Source organism: Dermacentor albipictus, chromosome 4, assembly GCF_038994185.2.
Source record: "Dermacentor albipictus isolate Rhodes 1998 colony chromosome 4, USDA_Dalb.pri_finalv2, whole genome shotgun sequence".
Lineage (NCBI taxonomy): Eukaryota > Metazoa > Arthropoda > Arachnida > Ixodida > Ixodidae > Dermacentor > Dermacentor albipictus.
The window spans coordinates 119,117,146-119,136,975 of NC_091824.1; the positions used below are offsets into that span (position 1 = coordinate 119,117,146).

At 44.2% G+C, this 19,830-nt stretch overlaps 1 protein-coding gene across 3 annotated transcripts; it reads left to right on the plus strand.

Moving 5' to 3' along the window:
- The first annotated feature begins 81 nt into the window (after positions 1–81).
- On the plus strand, positions 82–16,487 carry LOC135916018 (interferon alpha-inducible protein 27-like protein 2B). Of its 3 annotated transcripts, none has more exons than XM_065449218.2 (4): positions 82–303; positions 1,203–1,360; positions 12,061–12,112; positions 15,746–16,487. In XM_065449218.2, exons 2-4 carry the CDS (start codon positions 1,205–1,207, stop codon positions 16,228–16,230), a joined length of 693 nt encoding a protein of 230 aa, XP_065305290.1. In that variant the 5' UTR covers positions 82–303; positions 1,203–1,204; the 3' UTR covers positions 16,231–16,487. The 3 variants fall into 3 exon arrangements, with proteins under 3 accessions (XP_065305290.1, XP_065305289.1, XP_065305291.1); XM_065449217.1 differs by having other exon boundaries at positions 84–277; XM_065449219.1 differs by lacking the exon at positions 82–303 and adding an exon at positions 6,143–6,334 and having other exon boundaries at positions 1,222–1,360.
- Positions 16,488–19,830: the final 3,343 nt, after the last annotated feature.

The following is a 19,830-nucleotide window of genomic DNA, read 5'->3' on the forward strand; positions in this document are numbered from 1 at the left end:
ATATGGTGAGAGCGGTGAGAGAACGTCGTGGGTGAGAGTACGTTCTGCTACGTTCTGCTGCGCCTCCTTTTTTATTTTATGCGCTCTTGTAGAGGAGGCTTGTGAGGAGGCGTTGTTGTGTTCTGCCGATGCCTCGCCAATGGTTCAGCGGTGCGAGACTGGCTGTTAGAACTTGTTGGTTGCCCTTTGCCCTGGTGTCGCCTTATCGGCCGGTTCATTCGTCGCGGCAGTGCACAGGATCATAACGGCAGTTCGTGGACCCCGGAATAAGAAGAGAGTACGTGATTTTTTTTTTTTTTTAAGGTGAGCCGTATTCGCAATCCGAAACTATGTGAGATGGAGCTGTAATGACAAGAAAAACTAGACAACTTTCCTCTAGAAAAAGTATCACGACGAAATGGGTCAGATAAGGTAAACGAACGATCGTAATATTGATGAATGATACAGATCTTGCTGGTGTACGGGTCAAAATGAGTCCTACCAGACAGTGATCGAGGCACAATGGCAGTCTCTTTGCAAGTTGTGTTCTCGATTTCGTTACGACCTTCAGTGCTGCCCAAGAAAAAGATCGTGTGAGAAAACAAGTTGAGGCTCCCTATGCACTCAAGTAGACGAATTTGCTCTCTCCAAATAATGTTGCCTGTGTTCATGAAGCATATAGCAGTGCTCTGTTGTAGTTTTTCTACTCGGAAAACATCAGACCGCTAAGACAGTCTCTTCAACAATGCTTTCTGACCGGAACCGCATCAGATCGAGTGTTTCAAATCAAAAAGAGACAAATCCCAACTTTACATCCTAATATTGGTAAAAAGCGCAGCATAATTTTACATTACTTAATGCTGTAAGGTTGCTCTAGCGGACATGTGAATCATATAATTGCTTTTATAGCATTGAATTTCGGTCCAGCATCAAATTGTCCTTTTTTTCTCAAATTCTTTTCATGTGAATTTGACTCGTCTCGCAAAAAAAAGAACCAAATGCAAAATGCAATAATTAAGAGCTGGCCAGCCGGGTGATTAAGTACGTAATGCGAAAATACATGGTTACAATAAAAGCAGAAAATAACGCAGTCAGCGAAACACCTGTTTATCAAAGGTTGTTTACTGTTTTCTTTTTTTATGACATTGCTTAGATTTAATAAAACACAAAGATTTCATGATCTCTGGTCATACAACGATCCTGGCTTGTGTCACACATGGCAGGCATGGCTTCCACTCTGCTGGACAATTCTGGACATGAGGAGCCTCGGATAACTAAAGACCAGGACTCAAATACCAAATCAATGGTCTTGGGTTCAACGCCTGAAAATTTTGGAGGACACGATTCACTGGCTTCACACCTGTCAAGTGTTGCCAATAAGGTTAGTTTAGGTGACAATTCATTTTTGTGCTCTCAAAGTTATCATTTATGACACTTTCAAATGACTGTAAAAATGTATACAATGTTGTCATTGAGAAATGTGCCCTTTGTTACTGTAACCTGAGCCAGGACAGTGCAAAAGTGCAGGCATGGATAGGGACGAACTTGTAGCGCGTATGTTGTACTTAGCTTGTATTTATTGAATGCACATACTTCTTCTCGTGCTTCCGGCAGCCTCTATTTCCCAGGTAAAATGTGTATCCTTTGGTGACCTGGGCTTCATCAGCTTGCTCAGGGCACCTCCTCCTTGTCAAAAAAAGCTGATATACCTTAGTACTTAGTAGGTGAAGCTACATAAATCTGCTGCATTACATAGAAACTGTTTGGGCATCACAGCAGTTAAGCAGTTGTCAAAGCTTCTTCATTTTAGCTGTAGCGAAACACCTGTTTATCAAAGGTTGTTTACTGTTTTCTTTTTTTATGACATTGCTTAGATTTAATAAGACAATGATTTCTTCATGAATGTGATTTCATTTTTATGAGCAGCCTGCTACTGTCTGCCAAATTTTTTATTTCAGTAACAATTATACAAACACTCAAGGCACTTTTTCATCATTGTCATCGCTGTGGCATGACAATATTGATATTGTGTGCAGAGTCAAAAGTTCTTCAGAGGCGCAAGCAATGTGTAGTATGTTTAGCTGTAAAATGACCTATTCACATGGACACACCTTCCCGCTCAGCTTAATCAGCTCATGCAGGGAAGACGGGGCAGTGTTCTGCTTTCCGTTGCTGGAATTAACATTGTGCAGACACACATTGGCATTCCTGCTGATCAGCTGTGTGCATACCACACCGTGGTGCTTACACTAGTCCGAGCTGAACAAACAGCAAATGTCAGTTTCTGCTGGTCTTATCTTGTGCACCATTGAGGTGGGATGCCTGGAATGCCACTGGCACTGCTGTTCATCTCACCAGCATTGTGAGATGCCTGGTGGCTGTCAGGATCTTGTTTCTGCTGCATAACAGCAGTTGCCTCATGTTGTCTTGCCAAGATGTCACCCCCCATGTGTTAGAGCACCATCCAAGGAGCTCAAGCATGATGCTGAACCTTGCTCTCACTTTCTGTGCTTTGCCCTTCTAGTTAAACTGCCTATATTAAAAAAAAAGAAACAATGCACTTTACTCGACTATCTGTCTAGATGTGCAACTAGCTTTGGATGAATATTTTGTACGCATGTATCTGTTTTTGTAAATAATGAACCCTTTGCCAGTGATTAGTAGTGATACATGATCACCTTATTTTTCTTTATTTACTGTTACTTTGATATTTTCCTTTTTAAAATTTTTTCTCCACTACTAGCATACTTAGAGTTGCTTCTGGACCTTTGTTAAGTGGCTGACAGCAGCTTTATTTGCTTAGGAGCCTGTATACATGGCATCCAGGATAATGGAGCTCATTTGATTTCTGGAAAATTTTGACAAGAAAGTTTCTGTGACTTGAGCAGCAGAAGTGGTGGTCGCACCAAGCTGTAATTTTCTGAAGGATTTATTATTGGTTGTAGATTTGGCATCCAGTGTAGGGGTAGTGAACACAGGTATACCACTGATGATGATGCTGATGCTAATGTGGCTGTGACATTGAATCGGTCAAGTTACAAAGTCTGTAGGCAAGCCAAGTGATTGAAGAAAAAAAGAAAAACAAACACATTGCACATAAAAAAAAACTCACAGATGATTACAATACTCCCTAATGAAAAATTTGAGCATTGCCATTTGTTGGGCGTGTTGGTAAATTGAAAGCATATTTAGCGCCAGCAAACAAGGACGTAAGGGAGACGACAACACAAGCGCATTGTGTTGTCGTCTCCCTTACGTCCTTGTTTGCTGGCGCTAAATATGCTTTCAAAAATTTGAGCGCAGCTGTATACATATTTTCATTTAGCGATATATTGAGACATTGCACTGATCACCGCACCAACTGGCAGAGCGACAACATGCAGCGCTATATATAGATCGGCCACACAGTTGCCGCGTACTGGCAAATGCAGCTAATGCAACTGTAATCTTTACTGGGAAATGCTTGCAGCAAGAGCTAGGCGGAAAGGCGACCATTCCGGTTCTTTTTCTTTTCTGTCCCCAGCACAGCCAGTGCCGTGGATGTGCGGACGCCAGCGCCATCCAGTGTTGCTTCAAGGTGGCTTCCTCTGCTTTCCTCCTCATGTGCACTCTCCTCCTCCACTTTCCTCCTCACACTCACCGTATTTCATCCCCCGCTGCACTCCATGTCCACTCTTTTCACTCCGCTCGTTCACTTGGTTAAGTCGCCGAGGCACGCTGATGCTCAGCTCAGGAATGGGCGCCTAGGAGCTGTGCTCTAAAATGAACATAGAATTTCACATAGGAAGTTATAGCAGGAGAGACACTGCACGAAAGGGAGAATCATTTCTTGAAGGCATTGCCTCAGTCACCCCCAATCGCAGTCCATGTCTTTACTGCGGTATTGCCTGCTGCCAGAAGTGTAGCCACCAAAACCATCCTGATACTGCAGTATCAGGATGGTGCCATCTAGCGACTCTTAGTGGCACATGGCCAGAGTGTTAGCCAGGTACTACTGCCGCATATTTTTTTGTGCCTAAGTGTAACTTTTGTCACATTGCTTGTTGTCAGAATACATTTGGATCAATTCTTCTTTATTTTTAACATACAGAATGCTTGACTGCACTTACAAGCAAGTTCAAAAGCTTACAGGATGCGGGTTCTACAAAAAAAAAACAATATCAGCTCATGATTTAGCTTGCACAAACAGTACAACACTGTGTTGTTTGTGTATACTAGTACACATAGCAGACTTGATATCCAGGCTCCATGCCCAGGCTTAGGAAATATCTTACTTTTTTCTTAGCTGCTGCATGCTGTAAACTTTTTACTCCGACTGCTGTTACGGTTGGCATGTAACACCCCGGGCAAAAAGGCGTTTGGTGTGGTGCGACACCACGTACCCAAGCACACGAGGGTGGGACCCTCCCGCGTGTAGCGGTGCGCAGCTTAGCCGTGTCCTGGGAAAGGGGGATCCTGGGGGTTGAGCCGATGCTGGGTGTTCGGACCTTTAAGGCCCCCCGGCGGAGGCAACACACCTCTTTGGCCTCTGCTTCGCGTAGACGGCACCCTCGAACTGACCCACCCGGGGGAAATCAGCAGTCGCCTTTTCCTGTCCTCCTCTCCCATCTTCGTCTTTCTCTCTCGCCTTTTTCATCTTTCCTGTCTTCTCATCACTTCTCCTCACTTCCGTATTCCTGGCGGCAAGGGTTAACCTGGTGTAATTATCCAACCTTGGGTATTTTATATTAGGTTATAGTGGCGATGCATGGCTGGCGTCTGCAGGCTTCCAATCTTGTAGCGTCCCCTTGTTGGGCTCGGTGGTGGGTGGCCACCATCGCCGCCAAATTTTCCAAATTTTTATGGCTGAAGGTTTTCCCCTATTACCTGATCGCTCCCTGAAGAGGGGGCGCACCGATGAACAGTTCAACTTTTTCATGCAACCGAAAGTGTCCTTTCCTAAATACCACGTTGTCCACAGTCAGCACAAAACCAAGACAGTCTGAATGATATCACCATTTCTCGTAGCTAAATCTATCACTGAAGCGATAGGCCCAGGTTATAAGGTTACGAAGATGGTAAGTGGCGATCTTCTACTAGAAGTTCGCGACAAGCCACAATATGACAAACTATCGAAACTTGTAGCGTTTGGGGACATTCCTGTTTCTGTAGGACCACACAGGTCGATGAACACAGTGCGCGGTGTCATCTCAGAAGATGACGTTATCGAACTTACCGAAAGTGAATTACTAGAAGGATGGCAAGAACAGAACGTCGTCAAGATACAAAGGATAAAAATAAGGCGAGATGACAAAGAAATACCAACCAGGCATATAATCGTCACTTTTGGAACTAGTAACTTACCAGATTCAATAGAAACAGGATACTGCAAACTGCGGGTAAGGCCATACATTCCTAACCCACGCCGATGCTTCAAGTGTCAGCGGTTCGGGCATGGTTAGCAAAGTTGCCGAGAGTGCACTACTTGTGCAAAATGTGCATCAAACGAGCACTCGTCCGACACTTGCACTTCTGCCATACGTTGCGCTAACTACTTAGCCAGTGTCATTATTTTATCAAGTATATATTTTACGCCACCCACTAGCGACCGATTTTAGGCTTTTTTACAGCCATGTCGCATATACCATAAGAAATTCTTTGTCTAATTCATTGCCTGCATCATTCACAATGCACCGTTAACATTACCTTTGTCATGGCGCTCTTTGACCATACCTGGCCCTTGCGCCATAAAACACCACACATCATCACTTGCAAGCAAATTCAAATGCTTACGGGATGCGGGTTCTACAAAAAAAAAGGAAAGAAAGAAACAGAATATCAGCTCATGATTTAGCTTGCACAAACAGTATAACACTGTGTTGTTTGTGTATACTAGTACACATAGCAGACTTGATATCCAGGCTCTATGCCTAGGCTTAGGCAATATCTTGCTTTTTTCTTAGCTGCTGCATGCTGTAACCTTTTTACTCCGACTGCTGTTACGGTTGGCGTGTAACACCCCGGGCAAAAAGGATGCTCTACCACCATGCCTCGTCGAAACGAAGAGTGGATTCCTAATTTGTTATGGTTGTCTCGAGTGGATGCCAGTCTGGCAGACGCCCCACAGTGTTCACAGCTAGGCCCCTTTGTGTGTGTACGTAAAAACCCTTTCGACGATTCCCAGAACCCGTGAACTGCCGCCAGCGGAGGCACGCTCGTGAAGATTCAACTAGGAAAATGAGTCAATCGCCCATCCACAACCAGACGCCCTTTCCCCGAACCAACGATGCGCGAAAGAGAAGGGATCCGCCGCCTATACCCGATCAAGACTCTGTGGGTTGCCACCTATGGAGGTGGGCTCGTGAAAGGTCGCCGGGTGAGTGGGTGCCGTTGCCAAGCACCGTGAGACTCTGTGCATGTCACGTGACGTTGACGGGAACAAGATCTCGCCTACAATTTTAGTGGGCCTATTTAAGGGGCCCTGCAATGTACTTTTTCAATTCATTTCACTTCTTCTCATCTTTCACCAACCATTGAATAAACCGTGCAAGTTTCGCGTTAGAAGTAATCTCGTCCTTGCCTGGTCGCCATGGTCTACCGGACGCCTGCAGCCCGCCGACAACACTACACTACCCAATAGTAACGTCGTTCGAGCTTCGAGAAACAGGCGTCACAACAACTCAGCAGCGGTGGGGTATGCTACCATGGAGAATGCAACACTGCACCATGCTTATACTATTGCTGCAAAGCTTCTCCACTTTTATCAAACTGCTGCTAATTAAAAGTGAAGCCAGTAATAATGAAACTCTACTAATTATGAAGCATGATCATTACAATATGCATATACTTTAAACTCCCGTTAACTTAAATTTAGAGATAAGCCGAGTTTCAAAATAAGCAAAATCGCGCAAATAGAAAGCGTTTTGGCCGCTCATAGACCACAAAGAGCCTTTTCAAAATGCTGCCAGGGGTAATATCCTCGGTCACTTAATCGTGTGCATCGGCGCCAGAAACATCACTGTCTACAGGTAAGGGTGTTACAGCGTGCGTATCTCCGAGTCGATGATTGATCCTAATGCTACTTCAAGCCGGTCATCCGAGCATGACTAGTTCTAGGCATCGAAAACGCTAATGCCGCTCATTTCTGCATCATAATGAATTCCGGGCAATTTCACTGTGAAAACCAAAACTGAACTGAGGAAGAGCGCAACTGTTGCGTTTTCAGCAGACGCGCACAAGTGATGCAGCATTTATGCCTCACCATTGTGTGAGCATAAAATGAGCGTCCCGAAATCACTCTGCAACACTCTGGGCTCGCATACTGGCTTCTATTGGGTGCAATGTGTATGCTGATTGCGTCTGCTCAAAAGTATGAATCATCTTGCTGAAGGTCACAGTTAGTAGGCTGTGACCACATCGATGCATCACTGACAGGTCCTGAATAAGGAGAAAAAAAAATCAGTGAGGATTTAGCAGTAAATTCAGGAGAAATGCGTTAGCATTATGTTGCACCTCCTTGAAGTCCCGGATCCATGATTTCGACCGCGTTTACCACGTTGCAAAGTCTTGTTCAGGAGCTCACTTGACACACGTCCTGCCTCTTCAAAGAGCAAAGTGCAATTGACAGTGACGTGCACATACATACACACTGTTCTAAGCTCCCCGATCCCCTCTCTACCTCTATCACGTTTCTGGCTTCTCACAATTCATGCACATACAGTTTTTTTCACTTTGGCACTACTATTTCTAATGCATTAAGAAAGGTCATCACTGCATGTGTTAGGCCACAAGGAAGTGGCATCGAGCAGCCAATCAAGTGCACACGAATGGTGATAGACAGAGAGAAGGGGGAAAAATAAGCGGGGAGCGTGGCCCAGCACTGCGTTTGGCACAGCTAGCGAGCTGCTGCTGGCTGAAAAGCAAGTGCAAGTGACGTTGCCCCATTGCCTTTTTGCTGTTAGATTTGAAATCAAGGTTTCCACATATCTGGACTCCAGCGCAAGAACTTTTTGAGATAAAAGGTGAAAACACATACATAGGCTGACACCACAGGTGGAAAAACATTTTTACGTAACCAATATTTCGAGACATCAGACTTCGAGTTAACAAGGGTTTCCTGTATACAGTACAATATGCATTTCCAGGAAATATAAATTTTGTATCCTTTCTTTTTAACATTCACCGCTACTACATATCTCCCTGTGATGATTTTTGGGATCATTTTAAGTAACTATGTGATGAGGCTTGGCCTAACATATGTCATTTTGGGCTGCATGGGAAATTCTTTTTTATGTCAGTGCGTTATGAATAACACTGTGCTCCTTTCCTACATTTTTTCTGAGTTGAGCAGTCTTGCCGACTACTGACAGCTACAACTGTTCTGAAAGTATGGCTGTATGATGTTGCATATTCTTCCACTATTCAGGAGGTTTCATGGGAAAAGTAAACAGTATATATACTGGCTGTCCAAAGTAAATGTTGCCAAGAGTATAAAAAATTATAGAGTACTCTACGTGAATTGCAGTCACTTTATATTGATGGCCATTCATGCTAGTCATGAGTACTTTGTTGAGTAAGCAAAAAAATAGTGGCAGTTTTGCCCGAAGGGCGAAGCATTGACAGTGATAGTAAGGTTTAGTTTTGGGCTTGGACTCCTCTGATGGTATTGAAAGTATACGCAGGTGTGACATCTCGTCACAACGCAGTGCTTAAGAGAACTTCTGCTGAATAGATGTAACAGTGCCATGTCAGTTACGAAACACCTGACAACAGTGGCTGGATGAAGAATGCTGCCAATGGTGTTGCAGGCATCGCATATCAACGGTGCATGAGGCAAAACTGCCAGGAAGCTGTGGGCTTACAAAAAATGTGCCTAGCGTCTGCATAATTTTTCTTGCCTGCGTAAAATTTTAAAGGTTGTTCTGTTGTGCCTCTTGAGGCCGGTGTGTGTGGTGTAATAGTTAGAGTACCGGGCTTTTTTTTCTGGTGGCACCTTGATTGAATCCCGCCCACGGACATTTTTATTTATTTATTTACATGTTTGTACATGTACATGTTTGGAACATCACGGCAGTGGCAGTGCCGATGACAAATATTTGCCGGGATTGTCCATATAATTTCTGTCACAATAAAAATGATTAGCTCATTCCCGTAAAAACCGGAATATAGGTCAAACTTTTTTTTTCACAGGAATCCTGCATAAGGTGACCCCCCCCCCCCTTCTTATATACTGATCATTTTTTACCAGTTTATATCAGTTTAGTTTTTTCATTTTTTTTAGAAATAAAATTTGGGGGCTCGACATTATTGTGGTCTGACCTATACTCTCGTTATTATGGTAAGCTTAATTAACTTTTAGTTATCTTACCTATCGAAGTATTAATGTTGTGGAGGATATGAAGAAATCACTGGTAGCAATGTTTAGAGCAGCCTAGGTCTTGTGTGGGTCTTTTTCTTCCCCGATGAAAAAAAAAAAATCAGCCTGCAAAATTTTAAAAAGTTTGAAGTTGTGTCGACCTCTAGATGAAGCCAATGAAGGAGAGCATGTTCCTAGGTAAGTTATGGGTGAGAATGGTGTGTATGAACTGCATAGCTTTATTGTGAGAGCCATGCTGGAATGATAACAATTGATCGACGTCAAGTAAAAGTTTAACTGTCGTACAATTTTTGATCATCAGTTGCCATCATTGTCGTGAGTATAATAAGAATTTTGCAGAACCCATCTCAGGATGAGTCAATGGTAATGCGCTTAGCATTGAAGCAATGTAGCAACACAGGATGTTGCCACTTTCAAAAATGTGTACTGCAGCGGAATTCCTCTCTCTAGCTTTCCTTTGAACACTGTGCACTGTCTAGCAGCGCTGCCGTGAATCCTGCGCATGGGCTTCGAAAAGCATGGCCCGCTGGGCTCCTTGGTGCTGTTTTTTCAGACATGCTGTGCCATCTGGTGGCACTGCCGGGAAGCCCAGGCATTGTCTCCGAGACGAGATGCCTGGTGCGCCGTTGCATGCAAACACTGAGAATTGTTTCCTCTCTGGCCCCCCACCCAGTGGCATGCACTCAGTGACCCCAGTTGGCGAGAGGTTCATTGAAAAGTTGCACACACCCAGCGCATCTGTGGCACATCTAGCTAAAGCATCAGGCTTCTTGTGAAGTGGGAGAAAAGTACCGGAGAAATTTCAGTTTTTTTTAATGGTACATTTGGCTGGTCGAAATGCAGCTGTGCTCCTCTTCTGCAGCACTGCCGCTACTGCACGCTGTTTCCCACTGCACACGTTTCACCATCTGTCGATGTGGCCGTGAAGTCGGTGCTCGGCACAGTTTCCATTTCACCAAGCACCGGAGAAATTCAAAGAATCTTTTTTGTCATTATGGAGCAGCGCATTCCCAATGGCAATTGCCTAGTTAGAAATTTGATGTCAAAGACATTCATTGAAGAGCGGTGCACACCTACTGGCTAATTTGTACCCAGCGACCCAAATTGGTATAAAAGAGGTTAATTGAAAACAAAAAAGAGCAGTGCAAACGAGGTGATTCATGTACAGTGCTCCAAATCAGCGTAAAATATTAATTGAAGAGCAGTACATACCCATGCCACACACCCAGCCCCGTATCCCCAGTGACCCATGTCAGTGTCGCATAAATTTCGTTGAAGAGCGGCATATAGGCATACAGTGCGACATACCCGCTGACCTAAGTTGGTTCATTGGTTGGTTTCAAACCCTGTTCCCACAGTACATCAGCCCGATGCGCTACCCATTCAACCATGGACTATCCAGAGACCCACGTTTGCAGGCAAACGGTTAGCGACATAGTTCGATAGACAGTAAGCCTTAGAAACTGCATGAAGTACCCTCTGAATGCTAATTGCATTAAATTTTTATACTCATTGTCATAATCACGATCATGATGACAATAATCGTCGTCAGCTTTTCCACATTTTTAGACTGCACTTCTGGATTGCCCCATGAAAGAGGTTAGAAAAATATGTTGCAAACAGACATACCCAATATGGAAAAGTGGCCAAGAAAGACATTGCCAAGAAAAACTCGCCAAGAAAAACAGTAATCCAAATTGCTACATAACAAAACATCTGCATGCCAGGGATTGCAGTGCTCTCAAACATAAACCTCGACAAATACAGGCCTAGCCTAGCTTATCACACTGGGAATGAGCAGCCACATTCCATTGCATCAGCAACTTTTGGCAAATGTTATAAGTCTTTATAAAATGTGAAGCTCTGGCTTTGAACATGTTAACTTACGTTTGAGACCTCTGCTTTCGCTGGCATGTCGACACATTGTCACATGCTCCATCTTGCATTGTGGGTCTTAATGCCGAAATGTAACATTAGTAGTAGTTTAAGCAGTAAGATGCACATATGTTCATGTTCATATTGACTGGTGTACTTATCTTTTTCCCGGGAACTGCATTTCACCTGCTGACAACTTAATTATCGCTCAGCACAAAACGTGCTTGCATGGTTTGGAACTTACTCGAAGGTTATCACTGATTCTATTTGTTGTGTCTTTTATCACTGAACCTTGTGTAATCTGATTGTATGCACAATGCGAATTGTGTAGTACTTTCTTGAAGGCACGCAGGTACTAGAAATTATACTGGAACCTTTGACGAGTCATGGATAAAAGCCGACGCGGTTCACCCGCAGATCATGCTTTTGCCGACGTTGCTCACTGCTACCGTTGTGCCTGAGTTTTACTAGTTTTGCTAGGGACAAGTTCACCCAATAAAGAGTTAGTTATGTGATTTACAGTTGTCGCTACTGTGTTCTTCACCATCGCTACAATGTGACAATACGTACGTCAAGGTACATAGCTTTATAGTGTCTTTTCTTCTGTAGACACTTCTGTTGAAGGCCTCAAGTGTAGGCTGGCAGTATATGAAAATAAAGAAAATATTGATCACATTGCAGTTCAAACACTCTGTGATTAACACAACACAAAACAAATTGCTGCAGCTAAGTGTTGTGGCAGGATATTAAACAAGACCTTTTTCAGTTTTGATTCATTTACTTACTGCACATTTGTACAGTTCTTCCTTCTGGCATTTATTCTTACATAGTGTGTTCATTTGCTTCTGTAGGTGGGGAACGTGGTGAATCGGAAGACTCTTGTCACTGCAGCTGCTGCAACAGGTGCGCTCACCTTGCATTTTTTTTTTTTTTTTTGTAGCGCGTATTCTATTGTAAAGGGAGTCGGATGTACGCAGTGCACCATGTAAGTTTTGCCACCATACATTTTCAAATAAAGCCCCTGAACTACGTGAAAAGGAGGTTAAAATTAATTTTTGTCTTTGTTAAACCACGGCTTATGCTTAGACTTTCTAATCACTCCTTGTTGGCCTACCCCTATATGGATTAGCTGGATTAGCTCAAGCAGGCTAGGTGACCAATTGTCACCTCCCTGTTTCACTGGATATTATGACCATAACCAGGAAGGGCTTCTGCTGCAGGGAGAGTATCTTGCAGCCTTACATTATAACCTTGCAACATTTCACTTGCTTCTGTCTGTGCTCTTGCTAAGCTCTTTTAAAAAATTGCTGCTGCAGAATACTCCCTGGACGGTACTTTACAACTGCGTGTATACCGAAAATTTCGACCTGAACCTCTTGAAGAGTCTTTGAAGTGTGCATTTACTTGACGTAACAGTTTAACATGGTAAACTGGATGGTGAAAATTCATTCACGGTTCATTTAGCTTGACTGCTGGCCCTCTAAGAAAGAGAAGAAAGGAAACCATAGGTCTTAGCAACATTTGTGTGGTGCAACACAGAGCTGCACTGGATATAGTGAGGTCCGAACCTCATCGCTAGTTTGAAACAGCTTACCGGCAGTGTCGCCATTTTAGTATGGTTGTGCAAATATCAAAATTTTCGTATACGAATAGAACACGAATACTTATCATCGAATATTGAATCGAATGTTGAATAATGATATGCACGTGCACTTATTAGTGAGTTGATTTATTTTAGCATGTTGGAACATTGCAATTACATTGTCATTGTTAAAAAAATTGAACTAGCAACCCGTTATACTAAAATATTGTGTATATTGCTCATGTTAGCTTTGGAAAATTGAGTAATTTCCGCTAGTTGTCTGTTTTCGCCAACATGTGCCTTATTATACTGCATCAATTCTCCATAAACTCAGAGGCATTTGACCCTATACCATCAGTCACTCATCGCATTTGCTGTCAAGGAATAAGCACAGGATTACACCCTATACCAGCAGTCGCTTATCGCATTTGTTGTCAAGCAATAAGCTCAGTATTGAAGGTGGAACCCACAAACCCGTGCCCCTTGCAAGTCACAGGCAGGCTTTTCTGCAAAACTCAGACGTCCAGTTGCTAAGCGTGTCTTACAGGCGAAATTTTGCCAGCAGTGTGAAATTATCGCAAAATTCAGCACAAAATCAGACACACTTTTGATATAAATGCTAACAACTGTGTTTTCTCTCGAAGAGCCAGCAATGTATTCGATTTGTTTCATATATTCGTATTCAATCGACGAAAATTTTCAAATACCTCATTTTCGAATCGATATGAATGTTAGGAATACATTAGCTGATAACATTTGAAATTTTCGAATATTCGTGCACCCCTCCATTTTAGTGATCTTGTTGCTAGGTTTAGCAACCAGGTACTTTGTTTAGTGACATGACGTAACAATTTGCAAAATTTCAACAACTTCAAAGTTAGGGAAGTTCCATAGCAAGTGGCTTCCAGGAAGACACTTTATTATTCAAAAGCTACATTTAAATGGCCGAAATTGGCTGTACTACAGACGGACTCTGTGACCATGATAAAGGAAGGGTATGTTAACACTCCAGGCTCTGTAGCTCCACTTGATAGATTTTTTAGTGAACACTTGGAAGAATTACAGTAAATAAATTTACCAGGACCTATTGCACTAAATTTTATGGTGAGATGTAGAATGCAGCAGATGAATAATAAGGTCGACTGACTCTATAAATGTGCAGATATTGGAGTGTTCAGGCTCGTTCACGCTATTCTCATGTCTTTTTGACAAATAAATACTGCGTAGAGCTTTCGAGTAGATCAAGGGGCTGAAGCGTAGCATTTGGCCTGCATAAAGGTTAAATAATTGTCATCACTGTGTTAACACATGACCATGTGCTTGTCAAAATACAAAAAAAAATTGCTTTCTTTTTGACAGTGCTGAGAACTAAAAGATTTGCAGGTACTAGAATGTGGGACCATGTGCCTTGTCGGCATGCTAGGAAGATAATATTGTGTTCTTTTGAGTTGTGTTGCATTTGTAACCTCGTAATTTTAATATAAATGCTGAACTTTAGTGACAAATGTTCAGAAAGTTGTGCAGGAACAGGTAGCTGCTTACAGGTAGCTGTTGTCATGTGCCTTTCAGGCAGTATGCACAAAGACAGTGTTGTTTTAAATCTCTTAAGACTTCAATAATTATGCATGTAGTCAAGTAGGAGAAACATTATAATGGTTGAGAAGATACAGGAATCCTTCTTTTATTGGGAGAAACTCCAGACAGCAGCAGCTAGTAACGCTGCTTAATGCAGATGGCAAACCCCCCCTCAAAATGGCATGAGAATGTATGTTGCGCATGAAATGGGGGCTCGGATTGCTTGCAGTAAATCCTAGTTTGCTGCAAAATGGTTTTCTCATGTGATGGCTGGTAAACAGAAATGCTGTTCAAATATATACAGCGTGCCCTAAGTCGACTGGAGATGTGAACCAAATTTTCTCGTTTGCATTCCGTTAGTGCTTCTGTAGTTATCTACTGATACGTTGCCTAGTCATGTGGGTTTCTTTGAGACCTGCATAAATTTTTGAACATTTTCTATCTTTGCAATGTAAAGCACTGGTTCCACAAATACTGGCTTATTATTTCGTAAAATGTTTGCCATTTAAAATAGGTGCTTTCGTTTGGACCCTGTGTAGTTACTTACATTGTGGTAATCTTAATCCACTTCTCCTTGCCTACATTCTTGAGGAAATGTCTATTATAAATAGTAGCTTGCCTAAACTATGCCGAGTGTATCATGCTAATAGCTATACAATCAATGTGTGTTGCATCAATGAAGTGATTGCTTATTTGCTAACTATGCAGAATTCCTTTTTCCAAGGGGGCTATGGGGACTAGTTTTATAACTGGCACTGAGGGGAAAAAATGAATTCTGAGGTTTTCTGTGCCAAAACATCATGATTGTGAGGCACACCATAGTGGAATATTCCAGATTAATTTTCATCATCTGGGGTTCTTTAACATGCACCTATATATAAATACACAAGTGTTCTTGCATTTTGTCATTATCAAAACGTGGCCACCGAGGCCAGTATCAAACCCATGGTCTTGAGCTCAGCAGTGTAAAGCCATGGCCACTGTTACCACTGCTGCCACTGAATAGGCATCAGTGGTAGCAGTGGCCTTTGCAGAATCTAAGTGCGAAATCATGAAGCAAGAATACAACTGTAAACTGTATAGCTTATAGCTCTCTGCATAGGTGACGACCATCATGCATCGTTTATGCACAGTGCTGTGAGAGTGCAGTGACGGTTCTTAAATGCAACTGGACTTTTTGACTGCCTTCAGTAGGGTCATGAGCACTCAGGTGTGTGCGTGCATTCAAACTCTGTTGTTTTTCCTTGTCATCCTCGTGTCCCCTCTTCCTCCTCCCCTGGAACAGGGTAGCAAATTGGGAGCAAACCTGTGTAACTGCGCTGCCTCTACAAATTTTTTTCTTCTCTTTCTCTCCACCTCCACCCTAATGTGTAACACAGTTGGAGCAGCAGCTGCTGTGGCCGCAGTGCCTGTTGTACTTTCTGCAGTCGGATTTGGCACGGTTGGTGTATCGGCAGGCTCGACAGCTGCTGGTATTCAGTCGACAATGGGCGGCTTTATTGCCAAGGGCAGCCTGTTCTCACTCTGCCAGAGCTGGGGCGCCGTGGGCCTGCCAGCCGCTACTCAAGCCGCAACCGCAGTGGCCGGAGCTGGCCTTGGTGGCGGCGCTGCTGCTGTAGGTACATCAGCTGCGGTGCATTCTGGGGCCACCAAGATGGGGGCATGCCTCAAGACAGCTGCCAGCACCACTGCAGCAGTGGTGCCGGCAGCAGTGTGGTCCGTGGCCTCCAAAACGGGCACATGTTTGGGCAGCGCCACGGCAGCAGTGAAGGCAGGGGCAGTAGCAGCTGGGATGCATCTGGGCATTGGAGGCACTGATGCAGCTGCTGACACCCTTGATAAGTTGCCGGCTGCACGGCTATAGAGAATGCGTGCGTCGTCAAAGCACGCATGCTTTGGAGACATACTATTAGAGCAAGAAACAAGACACAGTACGCAAAGCCTGTGTGTCATATTTTGTCATGTTTCGTTGTGCTCATAGTATATGTCCAAGCCAGCTCACCCAGCTTATGAATCAAAATTTGTTGTCAGAAATGGTCAACACTGTATGTGTTTTGCACTCTTGAGATGCTGCATATGTATGGTGGGAGATTAGACAATTAAATATTTTATTTGTTTTAATGGGGCGTTGATTACTTTGTGTAGATGCCTTCGTGAATGTTTGCACGACTATAAAACTAGATTATCAGTTGGCACAATTTGCACAGAGGCTCATTGCAATAGCAATACACTGTGTGTGGTTGCTGTTTTGTGTTACAGTCACATAGAAATCTGTTCAACCATAATTACAGAGTGGGCATCCTACTATAGGAAACAGGCACAGAACACTTGGCCATACTGAAAATGTACCAGCAAAAGTTCTCATTGTTGCTGCTTGTAGCTTGTACCAGTGTGCTGTTGGCGTACTTTTTAGAGGTGGGCAAATTTAATATTACACATTAACTATTCATATTCGAAAATGAGCTAGTATATGTGTATTTTTGAATACCTATAATTGGCCAAATATTTTGCTACAGCTGACAGTTAAAATCTTGTTACTGTTCCCCATCTGTTAAACAAAGTAATCGCAAATTATCAGATGTGAAACAATGGGAATAGCTTTTGAAGCATTTCAGAAAGAAAATTAAAATTCAAGCTTTGTTTCCAGTTTCACAGCGGAAGCGTGCATGACAACTCGTGATTTTTGCTTGTAGTCTGTCATTTATTGCTTATGGCAATCTAGTCATGTGGCAGTTTTACAACCAGTGAGTTTTTTGAGGCGACGCCTTTATTATGGCACACAAGTCCATCAGCAGCTTTTCTTTTTCCACAATTTCACATTTATTTTTGGCAACCATTTAATTAACGTTTTCGGAAATGTTTGCTCTAAAGATATTAAGAGCCTATTCATGCAGTTTTTTAAGTGACAATTAGTCTCTTATAGGAAACGAGTGCACTTGCAGCATAAAAGGCTGAATTTCAGTGTATTGAAATTAAACCTTTTATGCAATAAGTACAGTCGCCGATGGATTTTTCTACGTGAGGAGCAACAAAATTTTATTAATTATCGAGAAATCGTAAAAACAAATCTAAATAAAAAAGAAAAATAATTTTGTTACACTTGGGAGTCTGCAACGAAAGGTAGTTCGATGCTGTGTCAACAATATCTTACATCGGCAGTACGAAGTGAAGCCAGCCACATTTTCACGTCCACTCTGCCCTCACAGCTCATAGTGTCGGCCGCAGTGAAACGATGCTATTATGAACATTGCCGGCAGCAGGGAGCAAATGCTTTGTCTGGCTCTTGCTTCAACGCGTCTCCTTAAGTCGGGATTACGCAGTCTCGACTACTAAATGCGCAGGAATACAGCGCATGTAATGCTACACCCGCTCTTTGTGCACACAGCAGGTTACTTTAAAAAAAAGGGCACACGGGTTTCGTTGGTGCTCAGCCGCATTGACAGCGATGTGCAGCCACGGATGCTTTAGAAAAGCAATATTAAAAATTAAATTATGGGGTTTTACGTGCCAAAACCACTTTCTGATATTGAGGCACACTGTAGTGGAGGACCCCGGAAATTTCAACCACCTGGGGTTCTTTAACGTGCACCTAAATCTAAGTACACGGGTGTTCTCACATTCTGAGGTTCTGAGGTATGCGCTTGTCCCTAGGCGCGCTGGCAGAAGTCGCAGGGCGCGGTAGGCGTTAGTGCTGAACCTAGTATCGTAAATTGGTGGCTCGATGCAATTATGTTAATTCAATCGTGTTGTTTGCAAATAAAACAACGTGTCACTATTTCGCATTATTGGCGGCGCCTCCAGGAAACCAAAGCGGCAGCGGGGACATCAAAGCTAGAAGCCGGACTGGTCCGTGGGGTGGTGCTCGCAGAGGCCTGAGCGTGCCAGGGGAGTATAAGATCGGCTGTCCGTATGCGGACGCCCCGTGGCACGCTTCGCCCTTCGCGGCCCCAACCCACGGGCCGCCCTGCTTCCAGCTTTGATCCCCCCGCTACCGCTTGCGTGCCCCGGAGATCCTGCGCCGCCTGCTTTAATATAACCTCAGGTGCTCTCCTGAGGCCTCGGTTTGCCGGTTACATGTGCCCTCCTGGAGCAGTGCTTCTAAAAAATGCAATCTATCGTCGCGACTAACAGTGACCCGCGACTTATACAACACCAGTCAGAACCTTGCCCCTTCAGAAACAGTGATCACCAAATGGGGCGTCCGTGCCCACTGCCTCACCGCCCGGGCAGTCAGCGGCGGAGCGTAAACTCGGCCCCCTCCGCAATGCCGGCACGCCTATAGGGACTAACGCACGCTACACGTACAAAGAAACTGCTCCACCGTAGTGCCTAGGCAGAGTCACATATTCAAGGAGCAAAGGCCCGCAGCTTTTCTCTTTCGCAGCCGCTCTTACTCGCACCTGCGCAGAAACGTCGAGCGCCGGCAAAAGCGCCACGCCCCGCTGTACCTACTAACAATTGTAAAAACGCAGCCCGGCATTGCACCATCTTCGGGATCGGCCCACGTATGGGGAGTGCTCAACGCCAGCTTCACTTCCGCCGCGGGTCGAGCTGGCATTGCACCATCTTCGGGATTGGCCCATGTATGGGAGTGCTCATTGCCAGCTTCACCTCCGCCGCGGGTCGGCCCGGCATTGCACTATCTTCGGTATCGGCCCACGTATGGGAGTGCTCATCGCCAGCTTCACCTCCGCCGCCGGTCGGCCCGGTATTGTACTATCTTCGGGATCGGCCCACGCATGAAAAATTGTTGGTGTATGTCCACGGAGACGAGCTCTGCCAGAACATAGCCATAACAGCTTCGCTGTAAAAACACGAAGCTGCGTCGGCGGTGTGCAGTTGTTGGCTGCAAATACGCCAGAGTTGTAAAAAAAAAAAAAAACTATACTGGAGGTACATACATAGAGGTCTTTTTTCTTTCTCTATGGTACATACCTGAATATGTAAAACGAAATTTAAACGGCGCGCCACCACAGTACAGGGGCGCGCAGTTCCTAGAGACGCAGTATTGTGTTAAGCTAAATATTAGCATTGCTGCGGGGTTTCTGGAATGGTATTTGAATAGTCCATGTTGACCTAATATTTGTATTTAGTGTCCCTTTAAACCTGCGCATAAATCAAAGTCGTGCACATAAATCGAACCCGTGACCTCGTGCTTAGCAGGGCAACGCGCCATCTTCCTTTCCCGTCGCTGAAGCCCTCGCTTCAAGTCTCCTGGGTAGTGGCTGTGGGGACGCTTGACTTTCTTGTGGCCCTTATGTTCTTTTTCCCGCGTGGCACTCAGATCTCCTGTAAATACGCGTAATTACGCGTCGCCGGCAGTTGGTGTAGTTGCAGATAGAGTGTACTAGACAACGGTCCAGCGGGCCGTACGGCGCTTTCCCGCTGAGGCGCCGCGTGTGGAAAAATTGTGCGAGGGCGCTGCGAGCGAACTGAATTGGGCCGTAGACGCGCTTCGCGGCGG